Genomic DNA, 24,486 nt, shown 5'->3' with positions numbered 1-24,486 from the left:
TCATCACTCCATGCTAAGTGCAAGTATCATGTACCAGGAAGTCAAACCAAGACGTGGGATGTTCAGTCTGTGAAAATAAAAATGAGTTTGAAACATTAACGTGCAAGAACTAAAGCACACTCAAGAAAATAAACACAGCACAGGAACATATCCAATGAATCAGAATTACCTTTGGGAGCAAACATATAGTTTCTATGGTACAGTGAAGAAACCTTATTCCTCCGGCTTTTCTTGTGCGCGAGAAAATATGAAAGTGCATGCGTTCTCCCCATATTGTGTATCTGTCACCTTTTCACACACAACAAAGATGTTGTCTCAATGTGCCCAACTGTCTTTGCATATCCATTTCTCTGCTCTCATACCATGATACCTACAGTTAAAGGCTGTAGCAATGCTTAGCATGAATGAACCAACACAAGCTACATGCACTGTGCCGTTGAACATGGCATTGTAAGTTAGATTCATGCACAGCACATTCATGTGCTATAAACATTTTATTGTGATTGTAGGCGAGATAAATAAAAAGAAGGTATGTAAATAAGAATGTTCCCTAATAAGCTACGCAGAAGTGCTCTCCCGTTTGGACAGAAGCCGAGCACTACTTCAGTGAACAAGAAGCCAACTGATACAGCATTTAAAATCTAGATTCTAAATGTGCTTAAGATTTTTCTGAATTCATGGTTGAAAATCTAGGAGTTAAAGGTGACAAAACATTTACACTGGTCTCTGTTCGGACTAGTAATGCTATGTGTCGCCTAGTTTGATAAAATATGCCATATCACTGGTCTCCCAAGCTAAGGCAACTGTCCAGTTGCAAGTGCAAATGACTCAATTATGTCTAGGGCCCGTTTGAGCAAAAGACAGCCAAGATTACTGTGCCACTGAGGTCTATTTCCTGATATCTGATTTCTTCTCAGAAAGCTACCCCTCTAAAAAAAACCTTCACAACAAAATAACCCAAACCTTTCTTGAGGAAAGCCATCACACTGGTCCCTGAACACTAATTACACAGTGGCTCCTTCTGATGTAATGTTGTGTACGTCGGCACCTTACAAAGTACAGGAAAATTTATTAATGGCAGCGTGACATGTACACAAAAAGTAAAGGGATAAAACATCACACAGGCTGCCATCGGTTTTCATATCTCCATTTCAATGTGGATTTTTTTAGCAGTGAATACATGTTCTCATTAAACTGAGTCATAATATTACAAAAGCGAAGGGCAACGGTCTTTACATTCTAAGCTGACAAATGTGCTTTATTACGATTCACCGCAATACAGGATGTGTTTTGCAGTGAACGTTCGCGTAAGGTTTTGGCTAACTAGTCCGGGCGTGTCCAGCAGTAAGGCCTCCTGCGTATTGCACTAAAGTGTATTATTGTGAAAACAGCTAACCTGGCTGGTATGGCTTTAGCCAACAAAAGTTCTCATGACATCATACATCCTGCCACGAAAATCTGCTTTGTTGAGAGTAGAACATTAGGTTCGTCGCTGACAGAAACCACACATTCCAGATTCACGTAAATCTTTCCCAATATTGGCATGCTTCACCGCAACACACAAATATGTTGTGGTGATAACGGTGGTCGAACAGGCTGCTGCAAATGTTTCGACAGGGGAGCGTGCCTTCATCAGGGCATCTGCTTTCCTTGGCAGTTTTCATATACGTGTGTCCCCCCAACTCCAAACAGGGGAGATTTAGCTGGACCTTTGCCAAGAGACGTACCGACAAGCGTTTGGTAGTGGCTGGTAGAGATGCAGGAGTCTAAAAAGCGTTGCGAAATTCGGTTCCGTAAGGTTAGCTTCACCGCAATACAAGGGTACCTGGCCTTTGATGCAAAGTGCTTCCCAAGAGGCACGCTAATCCCATGGCTAGTTAGGCAGTTCCCCGCATGCGAGCGAGTTCCCTGCGCTCGGTGGTTTCCCAGTGGCATACAAAATGACATGGATTGACTGTGTTGTAAATGGGCGACGGTACTATATGCTGATGCAAAAGCGTCGCTCGCTTTCGAAAACTGCGCTTGGCTAAAGAGAACACCTTGACTCGCATATGACCAACGCAGTTGTACAGGAAACTACGAAATTACGTCGCTATTATGGAGGAAGTCAACAGTTCAGAAAAAAATGGCCCTGTAAACATTAAGTGGCTTACGAGGTCTACAAACCAACGGTTCAAAGCATCACAGCCACGTCCGAAATAGAGCTGAAGGCCGGCCAGTATACTTATGAGACGCCTCGGCGCGCGTAATGTAACAGGAGACGGCAGGTGCACGCGTACATCATTAAGGAACACATATATGTGTCGGCGAAAGCGGTCACTCTTAGTTCTGACATGTTTCACCGCGTAACAATCGTCTACTGCGGCGAAGTTGACTTCAAGACACCGACTTATTCAACTCAAGCGAGGCAGGTCCGTTTATCACGCTTGGCAACGTTCGACATTTTCTGCAATAATTTCGTTTTTTTTAAATTTTCTTATCATAGTGACCTTGTATCACGCAGTAGCAGAGCTGGTGCCGCGTCTTAACTGCGTTAGGAAAGGTAAGCGTGTATGCAGCAGGCACGGCTGCATTGGCTCTTGTTTGGAAACTTCAAGAGATGCTCTTCCGCGGAGCGATGCCATTTGTATTATTAAAAGAATGCAGGTGATGTTTAAATGAGCCACAGCAAAGCTGTGAAATAGCAGTAGTAATGCTGTTCTAAGATCCTCTCGCTCGAGCGAGATGGTCTTATATGTTTCTAAGACCATCTCGCTCGAGCGAGGTGGTCTTAGAAAAAAAGCGCGATGTAACACGATCTGACGGAGCAGCTCGTCATGCCAATGTTTTCTTACGTCCTCGTTCTTTCGCGCATCCTCCCCTGAACCAGACTACTGAATGGTTCTGTGCACGCACTGACGATCCTGACGGAGGTAATACCGCTCACATGAGCAGCTCCATATAAGATGCCACGGCCCATTCCACATGCTGGCTGCAATTTGACGCGGCCAGGAGGCAAAATATGCGCACAAGGCACCTAATGGTAACGCATCAAACAGCTCACAGCCCCAAGCTTCTATTACACGCATATAGCGTGGAAAGATGAATTACTCACGCTCTAAGTGGGCACGGAATACGGACTGCTTCACAGCGCAACCGGCTCCGTAGACAGACGCCATGGAAATGAACGGATGTGACATCATGGGTTATAGCGGACGTGACGTCATGCGTGAACGTAGACATTTTGGGCACCTTTCGTCTGCTGTGCCCCGGTCACACCAGACACGGCCTTGTGGTTGTTAAATTTGATACGAAAAAATATTTCGGTCTGACCAATGTACTGCATATGACATACTGAACATTCAAGCAGATAGATAAAGTTAATACTGCCGCAAGTGAAGTCACCGTTGATATTAACAGAACAACTAGATGCTGTACTTCTAGCAGTCTTTGATGTTTTCATATGTGTACAAACGAGTGAAACTGTGATATCAAGATATCAAAAGATATCAGATATCAAATCAAGATATCAAAATATCAAAAGATATCGAGTGAAATTGTGAAAAATCCATTTTTCAGTGCTGTTCGCGAAATGGTATGGCATGGATGGTCGCATACTGTTGAAGTTCCTTATCAGCCTTCGTGAGACGATTTGAACTTTCAGTGAATTGCGGTTGTGTGGTGTGGAAGAACAGAGTTGTGATAACACAGGCCCTTCAAAGTAAAGTTATGTGTTTGTTGCATGAGCAACACATTGGCATCACAGAGATGAAGGCACTTGCAAGGTCAATGGTTTGTTGGCCACAGATAGACAACTGCTTGGAACAAACTGTGAAGCAGTGTTTAATTTGTCAAAGCACAAAATCCGTGGGTCTACTGGCACCGCTTTCATCTTGGAAGTGGTGCACAAGCAGTTGAGAGAGGGCACATCTAGACTTTACTCAGAAAGAAAACAAGATGTTTTTTAGGAGTAGATTATTATTTCAAGAGGCTGGAAATAAGAATCATGACGTCAGCGACCGCGCAAAGCAAGATCGAAGCAGTACGCTTGTTGTTCGCAAGTCATGGCCTACCGACAGAAGTAGTCACAGATAACGGACTACAGTTTCGTGCAAACGAGTTTGCAGAGTTTCCTTTGGCAAACGGGGTTAAGCACACGCTTACTCCGCCATATCATCCTCAGTTGGACGGTCCGGCAGAACGTGCTTTCCAAACACTAAATCAGTCGCTTTTGAAGCAATTGCTAGAAGATCAAAGGAATAAAAGTTACAGGTCAATGCTGCACAGAATCGACAATTTCATGTTCGATTATAGAACGACGCCACACACATTCACCGGCCAAACACCAGCTGAGCTCTTTTTGAGGAGGAAGCTGCGCACTAGGTTGTCGTTATTAAAACCAAATCTGCATGGTGCAGTAAGTGCCAAATCGAAGAAGATTGTAAACAGTGCAAGCAAGCGGAGGGGTTCACCTAGAGTATTTTCTGTTAGGGGTAGTGTGTTTCTGCGTTCAGAACGGGGGAACAAGTAAAGTGGCGACCAGACAGGCACGTACCCAGGATCTTTTTTCGGGGGGGGGGGGGAAACCACCTCCATCATCATCATCATCATCAACAACAACATCATCATCATCAGCCTGTTTTATGTCCACTGCAGGACGAAGGCCTCTCCCTGCGATCTACAATTACCCCTGTCCTGCCGCCAACCGATTCCAACTAGCACCCGCGAATTTCCTAATTTCATCGCGCCATCTACAGTTTTCTGCCGTCTTCTATTGCGCTTCCCTTCTTTTGGTGCCCATTCTGTAACCCTAATGGTCCAACGGTTATCTAAGCGGCGCATTACATGACATGCCCAGCTACATTCTTTCCTCTTGGTGTCAATTAGAATATCTTCTATACCCGTTCGCTCTCTAATCCAAACCGCTCTCTTTCTCTCTCTTAACGTTATGCCTAGCAATCTTCGTTCGACCGCTCTTTGCGCGGTGCTTAACTTGATCTCAAGTCTCTGCCCCATATGTCAGCACTGGCAAAATGCACTGAGTGCACACCCTACTTTTCAATAATAATGGTAAGCTTCCAGTCAGGAGCTGGCAATGTCTGCCGTATGCGATCCAACCTATTTTAATTCTTCTGTGAATTTCCTTCTTATGATCAGGGTTCCCTGTGATTAATTGACCTAGGTAAACGAACTCCTTCACAGTCTCTAGTGGCCGACTGGCTATCCTGATGTCTTGTTCCTTTGCCCAAGTATTTATCATTATCTTCACCTTCTGTATATTAATACTCAACCCCACTCTTACACTCTCTCAGTTAAGGTCTCCAATCATTTGTTGTAACTCCTCTGCATTGTTGTTGAATAGAACAATGTCATCGGCAAACCAAAGGTTGCTGAGATATTTGCCGTCGATCTTTACTCCTAAGCCTTCCCAGTTTAATAGCTTGAATTCTTCTAAGCATGCAGTGAACAGCTTTGGAGAAATTGTGTCTCCCTGTCTGACCCCTCTCTCTATAGTTATCTCCCTGCTTTTCTTGTGTAGAATTGAGGTAGCTTTAGAACGTCTGTAGATATTCTTACGCGAAGGACGAGTCAGTAAGACGAGAAACTATTTACAGATTATATATACAACAACGGATGCAGCGCTGAACGGTTAGATTCACAGCGCGAGCCCACTTCGTTCTTCCTCCTCTTTTCTGGAGTGATGGCGCGCACGCGCCTCGTTCAAACAAACAAATACCACACGCATGTAGCAATATTTTCCAAGCTTTTTACGTGAGCGTTCTGTACTCCTTGATTACGTTGTGCCTCTATGACTGCTGGTATCTCTACTGAATCAAATGCCTTTTCGTAATCTATATAAGCCACGCAGAGAGGCTTATTGTACTCTGCGGATTTCGCTATAACCTGAGTGATGACATGGATGTGATCCATTGTAATGTATCTCTTCCTGAAGCCAGCCTGTTCCCTTGTTTGACAAAATCCAGTGTTGCGCTTATTCTATTGGAGAATATTTTGGTAAATATTTTATATAATACTGGGAGCGAGCTAATGGTCCTATAATTTTTCAATTCTTTAACGTCTCCTTTTTTGTGGATTAGTATAACGTCTGCATTCTTCCAGTTTTCTGGGACCCTTGCAGTCAATAGACACTTCGTATAAAAAGCCACCAGCTTTCCAAGCATTATGTCTCCTCCATCTTTGATTAAATCGACTGTTATTCCACCTTCTCCTCCCGCTCTTCATCGTTTCATTTCTTGCAGGGCCCTTCTGACCTCATCGCTAGTTATAGGACAGTTTCTGTATCCTGTTCATTACTGTTTCTTAGTGAGGTATCGTGTGTCCTCTGAGTACTGTATACAGGTCAGCTTAGAATTTTTCCGCTGCTTTTACTAGATCTTCGAGATTGCTGATGATATTATCTTTTAGTGTATACATGATGGTTTGTCCCAAGCCAGGTTTCTTTTTTACTGATTTCAGGCTGCGTTCATTTTTTCCAGCTTCTTCAGTCTTTCTCATGTTATAGTTTCGAATAGCAGTTATTTTCGCCTTGTTGATCAGTTTTGACAGTTCCGCGAATTGCGTAACGCTGTGCGGCCGCCAGTCCCACCCAACCACGTAGAGTGCAGGACTCTGCGATTCTAGATGTACTGCGCTTACCGCGAAAGGTTAGAGAAACACCCACATAAGCACAGCAGGGAAGTGGCTACGTGAGGTGGTTCGACCGATAACTGTAGAAGCGTCATTCAAAGCAAGTAATTGTTCTCCACATCCGGCAGCGTTTTCTCTACTTCCTTGTTAAATAAAAAGATGTTGATCCATAAATATTCTCATAAACAACGGTTAGCTTTGTTTATTATTCGATTTTCCTTGCAGTTTGGTTGTTGCCTTGGTTCTCTCCCTTAGTAGATCGCTCAATGTTTCAACTCCGTGCGATTTTTGTTTCCAGTTGCCAATTTTGCACGAAAAGTGCTATACAATTAGGGAAAAACAGACGAGGTAACGGGAGACAGTCATCTTGCTTATGGGTTTAAGGGTTATTGCAGGGTTTCATGATGGACGCACTTTCACGTTATTTTATTTCCCACCTTATCTAGCCCATATCACGTGTATATGGTTGCGGGCATCTGCCAGCCTCGCGGCGAGCCGTAACTCAAGGAAATAATGAAGCAAAGAGAAAAGTTAAACGCAATTGGCATTTTCTCCGGCCGCATTCGTTCCACGAGAGTACAGACCAGCTCAGTAACAGCCGCATCCCTTTCCTGCTCCCAGGATCAGCCTAAACAAAGAAGGTTGAACTAACAAAAGCAACAGCTATGCGCGTGACGGTTGAATAGATGGTGACAACTGAACGCATCTCGGTTTAATTGCATGGGTGCGGAATCTATGAGAAAACTGTCCTTCACATTACAAGAGATGCCGATAACTACCGCCATCTAAAAGGAGTGAAAAGGGCAGCATAATGCTGACCGGTTAATAGCTGCCAAGTCTCGACATTGATCTGGCGGCGCTTTAGGAATGTGTGAGGAATGGTGGCGTGGGTGGGATGGGGAGGGGGGGGGGGGTATGCCACTTGATTTCGGAAGGGGGCCCGGGCCCCCCCGCCCCGCCCCCCCCCCCCCCCCCTGGGTACGTGCCTGCGACCAGACAAGGTCGTGAATGTGAAATCGGCAATGACATACCTTGCGGTGGTGGTGAATGGACAGACGTGGTTTGTGCTTGCGGACCATTTGCGACATTATTGTGTGAAGCCTGCTGTTGTGATAGAAAATCATGTACCTTTACCATTTGCAAGTGACCTGCTAGAAAGTGAGCGTTTCCCTGCCACCGCCGCAACCCGACCGGTGTTAGATCGGAGTGATGGTTGTGCCCTCGCACGGTGGAGACCAAAGTTCATCATCGTCGGAACAGAGCATTGCTGCTTCACCTGTGCTACTCAGGCGCAGTGCTCGTGATAAGCGGAAGCCAGATCGTTTGACATATGACAGATTCTGATCTTGTCGGAGAGGAAGTGTTGTATCTGTGCAACGATTTTGAAGTGTGACTTTGTTACTGTACACCACGTATCTGATGTCCGCGGTCACTGTTCACATGTGCTAGTGTATCGCTAGCCAATGGCATGCCTCTATTGTACCCAGCCTCTATTTTTAAGGTGAAGCCACTGAACCGTTTTTGTTTGTTATGTTCATGTTGCCGTCCGAATAAATACTTGGCCTTAAGGCATCGGTGATCAACACTCACGATAGTATTTCGGCTGGCAGGCATTGGTGTATGAAAAGTGCGATAAATGATCTTGTGGTTGCTAGCACTACGATGTTGTTCCTTTGTCCCAAGAGCACAGGGAACCCCACATGGGTCCCCCTATGAATCAGCGCATAAACTTGCCACTGACCCGCAACGCTTCCCCGCTATGTTGTACAACAGCTACAGGCCTTAACAGCCGCTCTCGCGGAGCACTTATTTGATGGCTGCCGGAATGGCTTCTAACCGGCCTGCATGTGTAATTCAGTGGAATTGCCGGAGCCTCCCTAACAAAGTTCGTGAGCTACGACAACTCATTCGCTTGGGCTCACTTCGAACTTTGGCGTTACTCCTACAAGAACAGAACTCTCTTCTACGAATCTCCGGGTTTGCTAGCAACACAACACCTGGCCGTGTGTGTGTGTTAGATGCTAAACAAGACAAAGCATCTGTATACGTTCGTACCTCTCTCCTTCAGACGGCTCTACCTATGGTAAAATGGTGCACCGCGTGCCTAGAGGTGCTGGCCGTAAAGGTGCAACTTTCACAATGCGCGATTATGCTTGTAGCGCGTTATGGGCACCCCTGCTCGGGGCGAGCACCATGTCTTCGTTTAGGGTGGCATACCTGGCTCGTCAGGATCATCCTGGCTGCCCCATTCTCATCACCGGTAATTAATGCGATAGCATTTATATGGACACTCGGAAGTACACGGAAGCACAGATTTAAACGATCTATGGTGTACTGGCAGCGTACCGCTGTACATTGACAAGCTGCGATAGCAAGTTTCTTCAAGGGTTGCCTGCTGCCGGCAACTGCTTCGTCATCGACTTCTGGGTCAGCGAAATGACCAGCGACGTGACCACCTGGCACTGATCTTGGCTTCATAAACTGACACCGAAGTCCACCGGTGAACACTCTGGCAGCAACAGTGGCCACGAAAGCACCGATCTAAACGATCTATGATGTACTGGCAGCGTATCGATGTACATTGAGAAGCTGCGATAGCAAGTTTCTTTAAGAGTTGCCTGCTGCCGGAACTGCTTCGTCGTCGATTTCTGGGTCAGCCGCATGATCAGCCACGTAACCACCTGGTGCTGACCTCGGCTACATAAACTGACACCCAAGTTCACCGGACCACACTTTGGCAGCAGTAGTGGCCACGGAAGCACTGATCTAAACTGTGTTATACTGGCAGCATATCGCTCCACATTGGCAAGCTGCGATATCAAGTTTCTTCAATGATTGCCTGCTGCCAGCAACTTCTTTGTCATCTACTTCTGGGTCAGCCACACGAATAGCCACGTAACCCCCTGGTGCTGACCTCGGCTTCATAAAGTGACACCCAAGTCCACCGGAAAACACTTTGGCAGCAGCAGTGGCCACAGAAGCACCAATCTAAACGATCTATGATATACTGCCAGCGTATCACTGCACATTGGCAAGCTGCGGTAGCAAGTTTCTTCGAGGGTTGCCTTCTGCCGGCAACTTCTTTGTCATCCACTTCTGGGTCAGCCATATGACCAGCCACGTAACCCCCTGGTGCTGACCTCGGCTTCATAAAGTGACACCCAAGTCCACCGGAAAACACTTTGGCAGCAGCAGTGGCCACAGAAGCACCAATCTAAACGATCTATGATATACTGCCAGCGTATCACTGCACATTGGCAAGCTGCGGTAGCAAGTTTCTTCGAGGGTTGCCTTCTGCCGGCAACTTCTTTGTCATCCACTTCTGGGTCAGCCATATGACCAGCCACGTAACCCCCTGGTGCTGACCTCGGCTTCATAAACTGACACCCAAGTCTATCGGAGAACACTTCGTCAGCAGCGGTGGCCACGGAAGCACCGATCTAAACGATCTATCCTGTACCTACAGGTTGCGTGGCGTTTTTAGAAACAATTTTTGGCTGTATTACTACTGCTGCTGCTGCTGCTACGAAAGGTGTTAGAATGTTTGATGGACCGGTATGCGAAGAGGAGGTAGTTGATATCAAGGAGAGCGTATCGTTTACGGCGTGTATGAGCGCTTCTCATACGGGCAAATGCGCCGAAACTGCTGAAGCAACTCTGAAGTCGAATGAAGATGTTATCGCAAAAGGTGGAAGTGCACAAATTGTAAGGCGTCAAATGCTTGGTGACAAAGTGAAAAAATGCAAGACGAGCTTAATGTACATGACATGCGGACAGTGTCGATCAACCATAAGCTTGAAGTTTTTATACCACTAAAAGAATCTGTTGACCTGATTCAAGATGGTGTGCAATTCATTTCAAAACAGGCTTTGGGCCTTATTACACGCATGGAGGCAACCGAACGCGAAATCTAAGACCTGAGCGCTAAAGGTGTAAAAATAGAAAAACTAGACAAGAAATTGAGGACCCATATTCACCCTGTGAAGCTGGTTGACCAGCGAAGCGGCTATGGGGGTATCAATTATGTCGGTATAGAGCTTCGGTGGTATATAACTATACATATAGTTATGTATGTCATTTATGTGCAATACTAAGAAATATTTGGCCCGCACTACGTTGCGCAATATATCACACATGCACAGGTCTACCACCGGAGGGCTTTTAAAAGACGAAGGTGTTGGCTACGCAGCTGCGCCGGAGTGCCGTTTAGACGCAAGTCACCGTTAAACCGAGCGTCGACTTAAGCGATGATATGCTTTGACCGGGATGCAGTTCAAAGGAGTGCACGAAACAAAACACGTTTTCTTTATCATTTGCAATTGAGCGTACTTCAGAGTTAATTAGCTGAAAGGTACTTGGAAGGACCAGAGTTTTGTTCTAGCCGACCAACATGGGGCTGTCCGTTTCCCTCTTGTAGAAGCCCATGTATTGCCAACAGACGGGAATTTCGCGATATTTACAAGTTCACTGTGAACTATGGAAACATGAAAACTAAATGAAGCTCGGCGTTAAGGTTACAGTTCTCTTAGCAGCTAATGGTCATATAATTTGTTTCGGAATGGTTTCGATAAAACAAGAGTTACAACAGTTTTCTGTAACCATACTCCCTCCATAGATGCCCACATATTCACAGTAGATGGGAATTTTGTAACGTTTAGAATATGACTGTGAACTAACTAATTTGACAAGTAAATGAAACTCGGCATAATCATATAGTCGTTTTAGCGGCCAAATTCAGTATGATTTTTTCAGATACCTACATTAAAATGAGAGCTACAGAGCATTCGCGAGAAAGCTGAATTTGCCGCAAGGCGTTTTCTGTTCGCCGCCATGATTTTCCCGGAGGGTAGCCACAGACAGCTTCGCAGTAAAAAAACTCACTGCCCTTACACTCTGTGAAGAAGGATGACCAGCGAAGCTGTGTATGTGGGCCACTCAATGACAAACTTCCCCTGCGCTGCGGGTCATACCGGTATTGCACTATCTTCGGGATCGGCTTACCTATGGGGATGTGGTGGTGATGGAGAAACATGTATTCTGAAAAGTACAGAGAATTGAACTACAGCAGCACTTGGGTGATCTGCCTATTCTGGAAGTCCACTGGGGATTATCGCCGCTCGGACGCGGCCTACCCAGAAGCGTTGAGCTTCCGGAGTAGCAGAAACTCCTGCTAAGCCTCTCTTATGGGTGGAGAGAATGAGGATGGAAAAGGAGGGCGTATGGAAGGGCATACTGCAATCATGTGAAAGCCGTCGGCCAGGACCCCACAATGCGCATAGTAGCCTTGTATAGCCGGCGTGAAGTGCTGGGTAGCTGTAGGACACAAAAGGTGTTAGTCTGCAAGGACCTCAGTTGTCGCTCATCTGCTTTAGGGAGGCCCCGTGCAGGGGGTGGGTAAAGGCTGCGCGAGGTTATATAATTCAGTTCAGTTCAGTTTATTGTCCTTAAAGACCCCCGGAGGGGGTATTACATAAGGTGTGGGTTTAACATAAGTTCCACATTTGGTACACTTCATAAATTATATTCAAAGTGATCAATCACACGCTGTAGGAATGAAGACAGGCAAGTGATGCTAACAATGTCAGCAGGAAGGCCGTTCCAGTCTTTAGCTGCTCGAGGAATGAACGAGGCGGAAAAATGAGTGGTTCGGGCACGTGGCCGTGCGACTTGCTGCGGATGACTGGTGCGGTGAGAGATGCGTGCTGCAGGAACGATGTATGGCGCATGATGAAGGGTACTGAAAAAGAACTTGTGATAGAGCTCAAAACTAGCAATGCGTCGGCGATTAGATAGTAATGTTAGTCCGGATTGTGTTTTAAGTGCGGAAATACTGACATCATATGAATATTGTGAGTGAATGAACCTAGTAGCGCGGTTCTGAACAGATTCAAGTGAGGTGATATGATATGTTTGGTGCGGGCTCCAGATGGCAGATGCATATTCAAGTTTTGCCCGAACAAGGGACTTGTAGGCAAGCAGTTTTACGTTTTGAGGTGCCTGGCGGAGATTACGTTTTAAAAAACCTAGTGTTTTATTAGCAGATGATATGATATTAGAAATATGTTTATGCCAGGATAGATCATTGCATACAGTGACACCTAGATATATATAGGACTCTGCTAGTTCGAGAGGCATGCTTCTAATTTGGTAGGGAAATACCAGGGGATTACTGCTACGAGTGAAAGACATAACTTTACATTTTTGTACATTTAGTTTCATTAACCAATCGTCACACCATGTTAGTATGTTGGTGAGGTCTTTCTGCAGGGCTGTTTGATTGCTGGTGTTACGTACAGTTCGATAAATGACACAATCATCGGCGAACATTCGGATATTACAGGACACATGTGAAGGTAAGTCATTAATATATATTAAAAATAATAGGGGGCCAAGAACCGATCCTTGAGGGACGCCTGATGTGACTGGCACAGGGTTAGATAGGTGATTATTTATAATGACAGATTGGGAGCGGTTGCTAAGAAATTCAATGATCCAATTCAAAACATCAGGATGCAAATTAAGCCTTGTAAGTTTCAATATTAGACGTTGATGAAGAACTTTATTGAAGGCCTTAGACAAATCCAGGAAAATTGCGTCAGTCTGTATGTTACTGTCAAGGTTAGTGTGAACACCGTACAGGAAAATGGCCAGCTGTGTTTCACAGGAGAAACCTTTGCGGAATCCGTGCTGGGCGGGATGGAAAAAGTGATTCAAGTCAAGGAAATTCATGATAAGAGAGTAGATGACATGTTCCATGATTTTGCAGGGGACGCTTGTTAGGGAGATGGGGTGGTAGTTAAGAGGCGAGTTTCTGTTACCTGATTTGTGCACTGGAACGACCTTCCCAATTTTTCAGTCATCTGGAATGAAACCTGAAGAAAGAGACTGGGCAAATATCAAGGACAAATAGGCTGCAGAAATAAGCTTCGTGTTTTTTAAAATTTTTGGGTTAATCTCGTCTATGCCGGAAGATGATGAACACTTGATTTTGTCAATGATCGCACAAATACCGTCTGCATTGAAAGCAATGGCTGGCATTGACGAGTTCATACTAAGCGATGATGAAATGGGAGGCGCATTAGATTCGCTAGTGAACACAGAAGCAAAGGCCGAATTGAACACGTCGGCGCAATCGGAATCATTAATAATTTCGTTCGATTCGTTAGTTATCTTAAAAGTGCGCGTTTCGCTATCGTTTATAACTCTCCAAAATTGCCTCGGGTTATTGATTAATAGGTTTGGTAGATCATTGTGATAAAATGAGTGTTTAGCGTGACGCAGTGCGTCGACGTAGCTCTGTTCGGCTTCATAATATTTATCCCATGCGCATGGGCGTCCTCTCTGTTTGGCGGCGCGATACAGACGCTTCTTTTTGTTTTCTAGGCGTTTTAAGGCCTTTGTGAACCATGGTTTTTGCTGACAAGAACGAAAGGTGACTTTAGGAACGAATTTATGTGCAAGATCACTTAGTTTGTTTTTGAAGCGCGTCCAATTGCTGTTAACGGAATGGCCTTGAAAAGTTGATTCGAATATAGGAAAGAATGTATTCATAGCTTCAGTTATAGCTCCGTAATTTCCTTTGTCGTATAGACATATTGTTTTCTTAAAGGTATCCCGTGTCAACAAATTGAACGAAAAAGTGGCATGAATGACTTTGTGATCACTGATCTGAGGTAAATAAGAAATGGATGAAAGGCTGTCAGGGTGGTCGGTTAGTATGAGATCGAGGACGTTAGCAGTTTGCTGCAAAATCCGGGTTGGTTCAGTTACCAGCTGGGAAAGATTAAAGTTGAGGCAGAAATCGACAAAATTTTTGGCCTCTGTGTGTCCGGATACCGAGAATGATTGTATGGTACGCCAGTCTATTTGTGGGAAGTTAAAGTCACCGAAGAGCAGGATTTGCGCGTTTCGGTGGGTGGTTACCAGTTCGCTTATGACGTTGTTAAGTTGATGGCAGAAGTCAGAAGTAGCACTGGGCGGTCTGTAGCAGATACCAAGTAGCACTTTTTTTGGATAGGTATGCATTATGACCCATAACATCTCGAGATCTGATGTGACATTAATTAGCAAGCATGGTAACTGCTCACGAACAGCGACTAGCACACCACCACCACGGGTTCCTGCGCGGTCGTTCCGATAGAGGCAGAAACCGGGCAGGTCGGCTATAACTTCGCTATCAGCAACGGCGCTGCTCAGCCATGTCTCAGTTAGTAATAGTATGTTGCTACCGGTAGATGAAACTATGTTCGACACCAATTCACGCTTTGGGAGGAAATTGCGCACGTTCGTGTATATTATAGAAAGCGAAGCGCTATCTCTGGAGCAAGTCGGTGTTGTGTTATTTTTCTGTTTGGGGTGATGTAGCTGCTATGACAACTCTTTGACACTACTCGAGGCGGCATCAAAGGTGTATCTTCTGGAACCGATGAACAAAGTCTTAAAGCGGAGTGAAAACGGGGCGCCTTTACCTTTTGCGAAAGCAACGAGATGTTTTCGGGCATTTCGTACTGATCGCGAAAAGTCCTCGCTAATACTGTAGTCAGTGCCCTTAAGCTTTCGGCCACTCGAAAGGATGTTAACTTTGGTTTTATGGAAAGTAAATTTTGCTATCAGGGGGCGAGAGTGATTGGCGGAGTGACGACCGATGCGATGTGCACGTTCTATTTCTTTTGGGTCGATGGTTAGTTGCAACCTATCGCGGCAAAGTTCCACAATCAACCTTTCGGAGTCGGCAGTGGTTTCCGAGCTGGAAGGGTCAGGAATGCCGTAAAAAATTAAGTTGTCCCGCCGTGAGCGATTTTCAGCATCGTCGATACGTGCTTCGAGCTCGGAAATGCGAAAAATAGCCTGTTCTGTCGTGGTGCGCATTGCATCCACTTCGTTGCGAATGGGCAAAAGCGTCTGGTAGTGACTCTCAAGATCATTCATTCGTTTGCTTAGATCAGTAATTGCTTTATCGGTAGAAGTAAGTTGCGACTTAAGACCATGGATTTCAGTGATCAGCTGGTTCTGACCGGGGGTTAGTTTTCGCAATTCGGTTAGTAGGTTTTCAGGAATGTTAGGACCCGGGTTTGTTTCCACATCACCGGCCAAAATCAGCAAGGCATGAATAATATGAGCACATTCGACAGCAATGGCGGCACAGCAGTGCGGACTCGGCAACTGCATCAGGAAATAATTGCTAGATTTTTTAGCAAAGAGAGCGTATGGTTGACTAACCTGCATTGCAAAAGCAAAAGGTTTAGCGAGCTGTGCAGATGCGCAGTCGCCGAGCCCACAAAGCTGTGTTGACGGCCGCCCACAGTTTATATCTGGTGACTGCGTTGCTGTTGCTGACGATGGGGATTGCCACCCTCGACTGAAGACCACCGGCCACCACTTCTTCTGCTGGATGTCCGCGTATGAAGCATCGCTGGTACGGAAAACCTGGATGTTGGCTGGCTCGTTTCCTTGGCAGTCGACCACGCACCTCGACGAAGCTGATGTAGCAGGAGCGGTTATCGTAGGCAGCAGGAAATGCACAGTAGCGAACGTGACGATCTGCATTGCAAAAGCAAAAGGTTTAGCGAGCTGTGCAGATGCGCAGTCGCCGAGCCCACCCTAGAAATGATCTAGAATTGCGTAGTAGTGCTATTAGCTGAGGTGCCTAAGGGAGACGCGGAGTCGGAGGAGGTAGCGGGCCGGGAGGGAGAGACGCAGGCAGCGGCATGCGCCGCTTCATTACCGGGACCTTCATTACCCTCGGGGCCAGGAGACCAAACAATACGAGTGGAGTGGGGGTCAACGCGCCATGAGGCCCCCCGAAGAAGGTGGGTGGCAAGAGGAGCTATGGTACTATGGAGGTATCGGGAACAAGCGTAGCGCGAGTCCGTGATGATCATCCTTGAGGTTCGGTAATAGGTGGCCAAAGCGATGGCCACCTCTTCGGCCTGTGTTGCGTCCGGTGAGTGGAAAGAGAGGTCATTAGTGTGGCGACCTTCCGAGATCACTGTGGCCGTAAAGTGTCCGGAGGTAGTTGGCCCCGAGACAGCTGCATAAAAATGCCAGGACGATCGGAGCACCGAGTGTCAAGAGAGTGTGCTCGTGCTAGGCGACTGGCATGTGTGTTGAGTGGGATCCATGTTGCGAGGAAAAGGGCCAACTGAAATCTGCCGCCATAGCTCCGGGACGGAGGCAGGAACAGGTGAAGGGGTAGGGATAGGGTTCACTGAGAGACTATCCAGAAAGCGGTGCCAGGAGTCGTCTGGGAAAGGCGGTTGATTTGGTTGACGAGGTGGGCCTCCCGCAACTCGTTACACGAGTTGTGTACTCCCAAGGCCCCAAAGCGGCGATTGGAGGTAGCATTGGGAAAGTCTAGAGCTCGCTTGTGAACTGAGATGAGCAATACGTCCAGCTGGTTCTCGTGGTGACGACGCAAGCGAAAGTAGGATGTAGCGTAGATGACTCGGCTGGTCACAAACGCGTGAGCCAAGCGGAGGGAGGGCTGGCCACGGAGGCACCCTCATTTGGTGAAGACCCACCGAATCATACGGCTAACCTGGTGGCTAGTGCGTCGAAAACGGGCAATGGTAGAACCATGGTTGGGAGTAGAGATGTGGAGGCCTATATGCAGAGTTCTGACATGACCGGTATCGGGCCTCATCTGTGGTGGCGGTAGAGATGAGACCGAGAGAAGAGATGATGTGGTAGGGTAACACTTCAGGTCACATGAGGAGATGTAGGTGACCACATTAAGCACCACACGCTGCATGTGGTCTTCAATTTGTGCCGGGGAGCCGGAGTTGGTCCAGATGGTAATGTTGCATATATAGTGTGGTGTGTGTCCTCGACCTGGGTGAGGAGTGGAGGAAGTTCGAGCATGATAGAAGAGGAGCGGTGGGAGCACCACCGCCTAGGGTGTATCCCGTGTGCCTAGTGGGTTCTGCAGAGCTGACGCGGATGAAGGCGGTGCGATGTGAGAAGAATGCGCAGATGTACTCAAAAGCCCTATAGCCACAATTGGTGGCGATAAGGTTAAGAAGGACACTACTACGTTTGACATTAGACATTTAGTTTCACGTACAGAGAAGTGTTACGTGCGTGAAGATCTTGCGGGATCTAAATGCGCATGCGCCGAACGCAGGGAAGCCAATCGCGTCTCACGTACCCACGCGAAATCGGCGCCCTTGCGTCACGCGTCCCACGTATACGTGATGGGCTTTGCGAGCTGCTAGGCAGACAACGCACCACAAGCTATCATGGACGCACACTTCACGAAGAGCGGGAAACACGCGATGGCTCAGATTAAGGCTCATCCTGAACTAACTTGGCGGGAGTAGCGTTCCCGTATGCCGGCAGAAGGTGCCAGAAAACCACGCGGAAGCAACGATCCAAACGTTTGCCAGGCCGACACCACCAGACGCTTGTGTGCGTGAAACTATGAGTCCCATGGTTCAGGTGCGTAGCACACGTAGAACCATCACGTTTACTTGCGCAAAGCTTCTGCGTAAGTGAAATAAAAGTTCCTATTGCCGAAGGCGCCTCGGAGATCGAGAACCAGAACGGCTTTATCGATGGGACGCATATTATTAGGTACAATGATGCCGTGCTGGAGTTGGACAAGGACGTTTTGTGCCGATAGATGGAGGCGAAATCCAAACATTGTGTAAGCAAAGACGCCTTTCTTTTCCAGTTATGCGGAGAGGTGGTCGCGGAACACGGTCTCTATGAGTTTGCCCAAACAGGAGATGAGCGAGAAGGGGCGCAACGCCTGAATCCTGATGAGCATACCGGGTTTGGGAATGATTGTGTCTACCGAAGTGGTCCATTCCGCAGGGAGGGGTTAGCTCTCCCATACTGTGTTGGTCAAATGCAAGAGCGAGAGGCATGCTGAATCGGGAAGGTTGGTCAGGAGGGTGAGCGTGATGCCATCCCTGCCTGGGACAGTACCTTGATTCATTTTGGCTGGCGCCGCCCGAAGATAGGGAAACGTGAAGGGGGCGTCGAGTTCGGAGTAGACGTGCTTCGGGCCCTTGGGGTCGACGGTATGACACAGATAGCGGTCGCACAGGTCGTTCTCGAGTTGGCTCGTCAGGCCCTGGTAGGTACAGTTGGCGCGATGAAGCCGGCGTCGAGTTTCCTCATGGGTGGTGAAGGGATCCAGGAGGCTCCGAAAGAGTCGCCTTGTACTCTTTTAGCTCAGCCGACCTGCGGCCTTCATGCAAGTATCGACACAATTTGTGTCGGCAAGCTGTGCAGAGTAGCCAGCTGCTTCCGCCGTAAGCTCTCCTATGCGGGAGCGAAGCTTACGAGTTAGCTTGGATCGTCGCCATCGGCGGGTAAGGCTGTTGCGTGCGGGCTCCGATTCGATGTTTAGTTTTTCATCGAAACATGGTACACTAAAGACTCCGATTACAATGTACTTCCGCGCTACAGTCATTTCCACTTAGATCGCCCAGACACAAGGGGAGGAGGGGTGTCCGTTCAGAGTGCAGTTCCAGGTTTGGCAGTTCTAAATGATTACAGTGCAATAACAAATGACTACGAGGCGCTGTCTGTTAAGAATAATAATACTACTTTTACTCTTTTGTACAGGCCACCTGACGGAAGGTTGTCCGAATTTATAATATACTTTGACATTCTGCTTTCTTTTGCTGCAAAAAGCAAGTATGTATTAACTGTCGGTGGAGACTTAAACATTGACGTGGCGAACGATTGCACTCTTTTGACTTCTTATTTTGCAAAGTAACGATTTTCGCAACGACATAGCTACGCCACGCATGTCTCTTCCGGGGCGTCATCTGTGCTAGATTTGTTTATAACAAATACACCCGTAGATAAAACTATGTCAGGAACAACATGCGCTGACATTAGCGACCACTTGCCTATCTTTCTTGTGGTAGAGCGCAATAACTCATCCGAACAAAGGAAATAAGCAAAACCCGTTTGCCGCAAAATATCGCCGATCACGTTTCAAAATTTCCTGGGCAAGATTGCACAGATCGATTGGCAGGACGTAACAACCTTGAATGACGCAAATGCGGCCTATGAAGAATTCTTCAATTGTTGAAAACCAGTTACTTTACTTGTTTTCCGATAAAACCCCGCCCAAACAAGAAATCCTGCAAGCCCTGGGTCACGCGCGAACACATCTGACTAACAAACACAAAATTTAAGCTGTATCGATATTTCATCAAATCACGTGACACCACTAAATTTGCGCAAATTAAGACGTTTCGAAGCAAGTTAAATAAAATGTTAAAACAAGCAAAAACCTAATACTGCAACCGCGTCTTTCATAGTGATTGCCTAAATAATTCTGAAGTTGTATGGAAAAAAACTAAACACCATATTACACCCAAACAAAGGCAATGATCCAGTCAATAGCCTCACTATTGGCTACAAAGAGATAAGTGGTACGGAGCTTGCAGATTGTTTTAATGACCGTTTCGTTGAAATAAGGAAAGGCGTGCACTTGCCCGAAGCAGCGGCTCACATTGCAAGCTTAAGCCAAAGCGTATTTCATCCCGTACAAACCCTTCTGAAATAATTGCGCTGCTCGAAACCTTCGAGAAAGCCACTGCTGTGACTTTGATGATCTGGAAATTAGACGTATTAAGCATGCGCTGGACTTGATTGCCCCCGCACTGACCCATATATTTAACGCGGCGCTTCGAACAAAGATCTTTCGGAGCAAAATGAAGACTGCGACGGTCGTAATCATTCACAAAGGCAGCGATAGAAACATTGTCAACAAACACCGCCCAGTTTCCATTTTACAGCTTTCTCAAAGTGTTTAGAAAAGATGAATAATGTCCGCATTGACAGCTCTTTAAGTAAGCATAAACTCATTACAGATAATCAATTCGGCTTCGGGAAAGGTCTCTCCCCAGAAAGCGCTCTTTTACGCAAGAAGAAATAATATTAGAAAATTTTGAAAGTAAGCTTTTGACACTAGGGGTGTACCTCAATTTGAGCAAAGCGTTTGATCGTGTGGACCATTTAATTCTAATTACCAAGTTAGAAGACTACGGTTTTCGCAGAATAGCTAAAATACTTGTGCAATCTTACCTCTCCAACTGTCACCAATTTGCGGAAATAAACAAATGGAAGTCACAGACGACACTCATTCAACCGGGCGTTCCTCAGGGAAGCATTCTCGGACCGATCATTTTTCTTTTTTATGTTAATGATATTGCCATGATTGATACAACTTGCCAAACTGTTGTGTACGCGGATGACTGCGCTGTATTTGCTAGTGGTAAGGACATCGAAACAATAACACGTAGTGTGGAGAATGTTTGCTACCTGTGAAAAGAGTGGTGCCGAAAAAACAGCCTCACATTAAACGAATCAAGAAAAATGCGTGTTGCATCGGACCCAAAATAAGAATATACCACTTGCAGACCGCGTTGTTTTAGTATCCTACAGTATCGCAATCGAAAAATCTGTTAAGACCCTTGGCGTTACCTTTCCCGAACACATGTCATGGAATGACCATGTTCGGCAATTACCTACAAAGTTCAGCAAAGCAGTTGGCATTCTAAACCACAACCGGCACTTGCTACGATGTAAGATAAAAAAAACTTCTGTATAATGCTCACTTTTACTCGCAGCTCTATTACTGCGCACTAGTGTGGGTTAACACCACTGCAACTAACCCAAACCGAATCAAATTACTTCCGAAGAGAGCTATTCGTGTCATAGAAAACGTGTCTTATCCACAGCACGCAGCAGCACTCATCCGAAAACACGCGATGATGAAGGCTGAAAATATATACACATACAGACTTTTGTGCATTTACAAAAGTGCCAGCCAGGGAAGGCTTTTTGCGTTTATAGAACACGCTAATCTTAGAGAACCTAACAATGTGTGTCTTTTCCGCTACAGATCGCCATGACGCACACCTTTCTCGCGCACAACCCACGGAACAGAACGAATGCGGCACACATTACCACCAACGCTAAATTACATGGATCAAAGACAAGTGGACATTTTAACCCTATCTCGAAAAACTATTTTTGAATTGTTTATGTGATCGACTTGATCAGCACAAAGTAAACTTTTGGTCTTTCTTTTACAGTGTGCGCACTTTTGTAACTATTCAAAAAGATTTCCTGCAGCATAGTATTTGAAACTTGTAGAAGCATTGTTTATGTTGCTACCTTCTTCCAGCGATTCATGTTTGTTCGTTTGCTTGCACGTTTGTTTATTTCAATGGAGTCACCGGAGCCTTGTGTCATGTATTCTGGATTTACAACTCCGTATTCCGCCCGAGCTTCCACGACGCGACTGCACCCTTCTAGTTCGTCTATGGCTTGCAGTAGCAATTTCAAATGCGTACTCCTTTCTTATCGGAATGTCCTACAGCCCACTTTGTGACTTCTGCGGGTGCAATGCAACAATCGCGCACCTTCCTTGTCAGTGCTGTCGTTTCAACCCGCAAAGAGCAGTCCTCTGAGCCACCCTAGACAAAATGGACAAGCGCGCTATGACAGAAAACAAGAGCCTAGGAAACTGGCCTACGCGAACATCAGCACGATCGCCTATGAAGGCGTTGCTGCGTTATTTAAAAAACACTGAACTTTGTGACAGATTGTGACACCACTGTGTGACGCAGGATTGTACGGCGACACTGCATAACACTAGGAACGCCTTTGCGGACTGCGTGACAGAGCCCACAGAAAGTTTGTGTGTACGTGCGTGTGTGTATAGCTTTTTTCTTTCTTTTTTTAATCCTTCTCGCTCTCACCTATCGCATCCCCTTGCCCCTCTCCCAGTACAGGGTAGCCAACCAGAGATAATCTCTGGTTAACCTCCCTGTCTTTCTTTTGCCTTTCTCTCTCTCTCTCTCTCTCTCTTTCAACAAAGAATAAAGAGCAATTCCGCAGTCGCAAACTTTGGATTAGGAATGAGCTTGTTACCAAAATAGAAATGAAGAATAAGTTATATCATAAGGCTATCAGAACTAGATACATAAATGACCTGAATGCGTCAAAGCATATGTAAACTATTTGCATAAATAATTAAAAATGCCAGGAAAGGATAATACACTAATCAGTTTGAATCAACACGTGGTCATGCCGACATCGTCTGCAAGAACATGATCTTCCTGCCAGCCTGCAAAAAGAAGGGAAAGAAGGAATTTCTTTTCTAAATATTGCTGGAAAATCCTTAACGGGTCAAGAATTATTCGATGCGTTCAACAGGTATTTTGTGAACCTTTCGATGAAAATAATAGCAGAGAATAATGTTAATGATGTTCCTTGCGCACTGTATACTAGCCCAATTGATGATTGCGAAATTAAGGCGAATTTCAAAGAACTGGGTAGTACAACAGCATCGGACATCGATTATTCAAAAATGAAGCCAATTGCTAATGTTTCTGACTTACTCTTATCCTAGGTTACACACATAATGAGCCTAAGTATTTCTAATGCGCTGCTCCCACGTCGTATGCAAGCTGTACATGTGTCGCTGCTTTAAAAAAAAAAAGCTGATAGGAATAATTCGGGCAAATATAGGCCGATATTGGCTTTGCCAATATTTTCTCAGTTATTAGAAAAGCTTATTCACAGTCACTTAGTTTCGTTCGAAAAAGAACACCACATACTAACTGACTCACCATTCGGTTTTCGAAAACGCTTAACAGAGCTTGCACTGCTATTGCAAAAAGAATACGTATGAAGAGAGCTTGAAGAAAACTGGATAGTCGCTGGTATATTCATAGATTTCACCAAAGCATTCGATAAGATAAGCCGTGATTTATTTCTCCGTAAGCTTGACTGCTATGGCATACGTGGGCACGCTGCATCACTCTTGAAATCGTATCTCCAGAAGTCAGGGTCAACAGTTTTCGTCAACGCCATCTAGCCTGCAGCCGTCTCTCTCTGTATATATTTTGTAAATACAATTTCTTATCCCTTCGGGCCACTCTCATCACACCGTGGCATTTTGGTGGGACGTGTGAGGTACCCACAGGTTACAACGGAGCTCCATAGCGGCCGACGTTTTGCAACGACAACGGTCGTCTTGGCTCATCTAAAAGACCCAGGCACATTCTGCGGGACTGCCAAAGTCGGCATCGAGGACTGGCTACCCCTGTACGAGCATGCAGGTAAAAACAATCACTGGCATGAGACGGTCATGTTGGCAAAAATATTATTTTACCTCCAAGGAACAGCGAAGGTGTCGGTTGAGAATAACGAAGACGAAACTTGGAGCTGCAAGTGGGACGTATGCAAGGAAAAGATGCGTTCCCTGTTCGGCAAGCCTGCAGCTAGAAATGCAGCAGCATAAAAGGAGCTGGCATCTCGTCCGCAGACTGCGACAGAGTCGAACCTGACTTATATACAGGACGCGCTTGCCCTTTGCCGCAAAGCCGACCACGGCATGACGGAGTCCGAGAAAGTGGGCCACGTGTTAAAGGGCATAGCAGATGATCCCTTCAGTCTGCTAATCTGCAAGGACTGCGACACCCCGGATGCCATCATCCAAGAGTGCAAACGCTTTCAGGCCGCCAAAAGTACGTGCATTGCCCATCATTTCGCTCGACTTCTGAACACAGCAGCAACGTGGGCGTGCAAACACGTACCTGAGCCGTCGGCGCAGCTCACTGTAGAACACGTGAAGATCATCCGTTATGAACTTGCGGCTGTGTCTCCTGCTTCTACGTGCGGTCGTACCTATGACCAAAGCTCCCATAGGGTGACACTAGTCCAAGCTGTGGTTCATCAGGAGCTCTCCAATGCTGGCCTGTACTCTGTGGGCGTTGCAGCTCCTTAGCAGCCGATCGACCGCCGTTCCTCACTTCGCATGCCCAAGGTCAAAGGCCCCCGTTCCGTACTCGCAATCCAGCCGAGTGGAGAATTGCTGATGAC

General features: G+C 46.3%; 1 protein-coding gene across 1 annotated transcript; it reads right to left on the bottom strand.

Annotated features, from left to right (window-relative positions):
* Positions 1–14,888: 14,888 nt before the first annotated feature.
* LOC139060390 (uncharacterized) lies at positions 14,889–15,867 on the bottom strand. Its single transcript, XM_070539493.1, has one exon. The coding sequence runs from the start codon at positions 15,850–15,852 to the stop codon at positions 14,995–14,997; it is 858 nt and encodes a 285-aa protein (XP_070395594.1). The 5' UTR covers positions 15,853–15,867; the 3' UTR covers positions 14,889–14,994.
* Between the last annotated feature and the right edge of the window lie 8,619 nt (positions 15,868–24,486).

The sequence above is a fragment of the Dermacentor albipictus genome, chromosome 5 (genome assembly GCF_038994185.2).
Source record: "Dermacentor albipictus isolate Rhodes 1998 colony chromosome 5, USDA_Dalb.pri_finalv2, whole genome shotgun sequence".
NCBI classification, from domain to species: Eukaryota; Metazoa; Arthropoda; class Arachnida; order Ixodida; family Ixodidae; genus Dermacentor; species Dermacentor albipictus.
Note: the sequence above shows the minus strand (reverse complement) of the source record. Positions and strands in the feature narration are given on the sequence as shown.

What these genes read in the sequence shown, in the direction of transcription:
- LOC139060390 (XM_070539493.1), bottom strand. Translation starts at nt 15,852, where the DNA reads ATGCAGGTTAGTCAACCATACGCTCTCTTTGCTAAAAAATCTAGCAAT.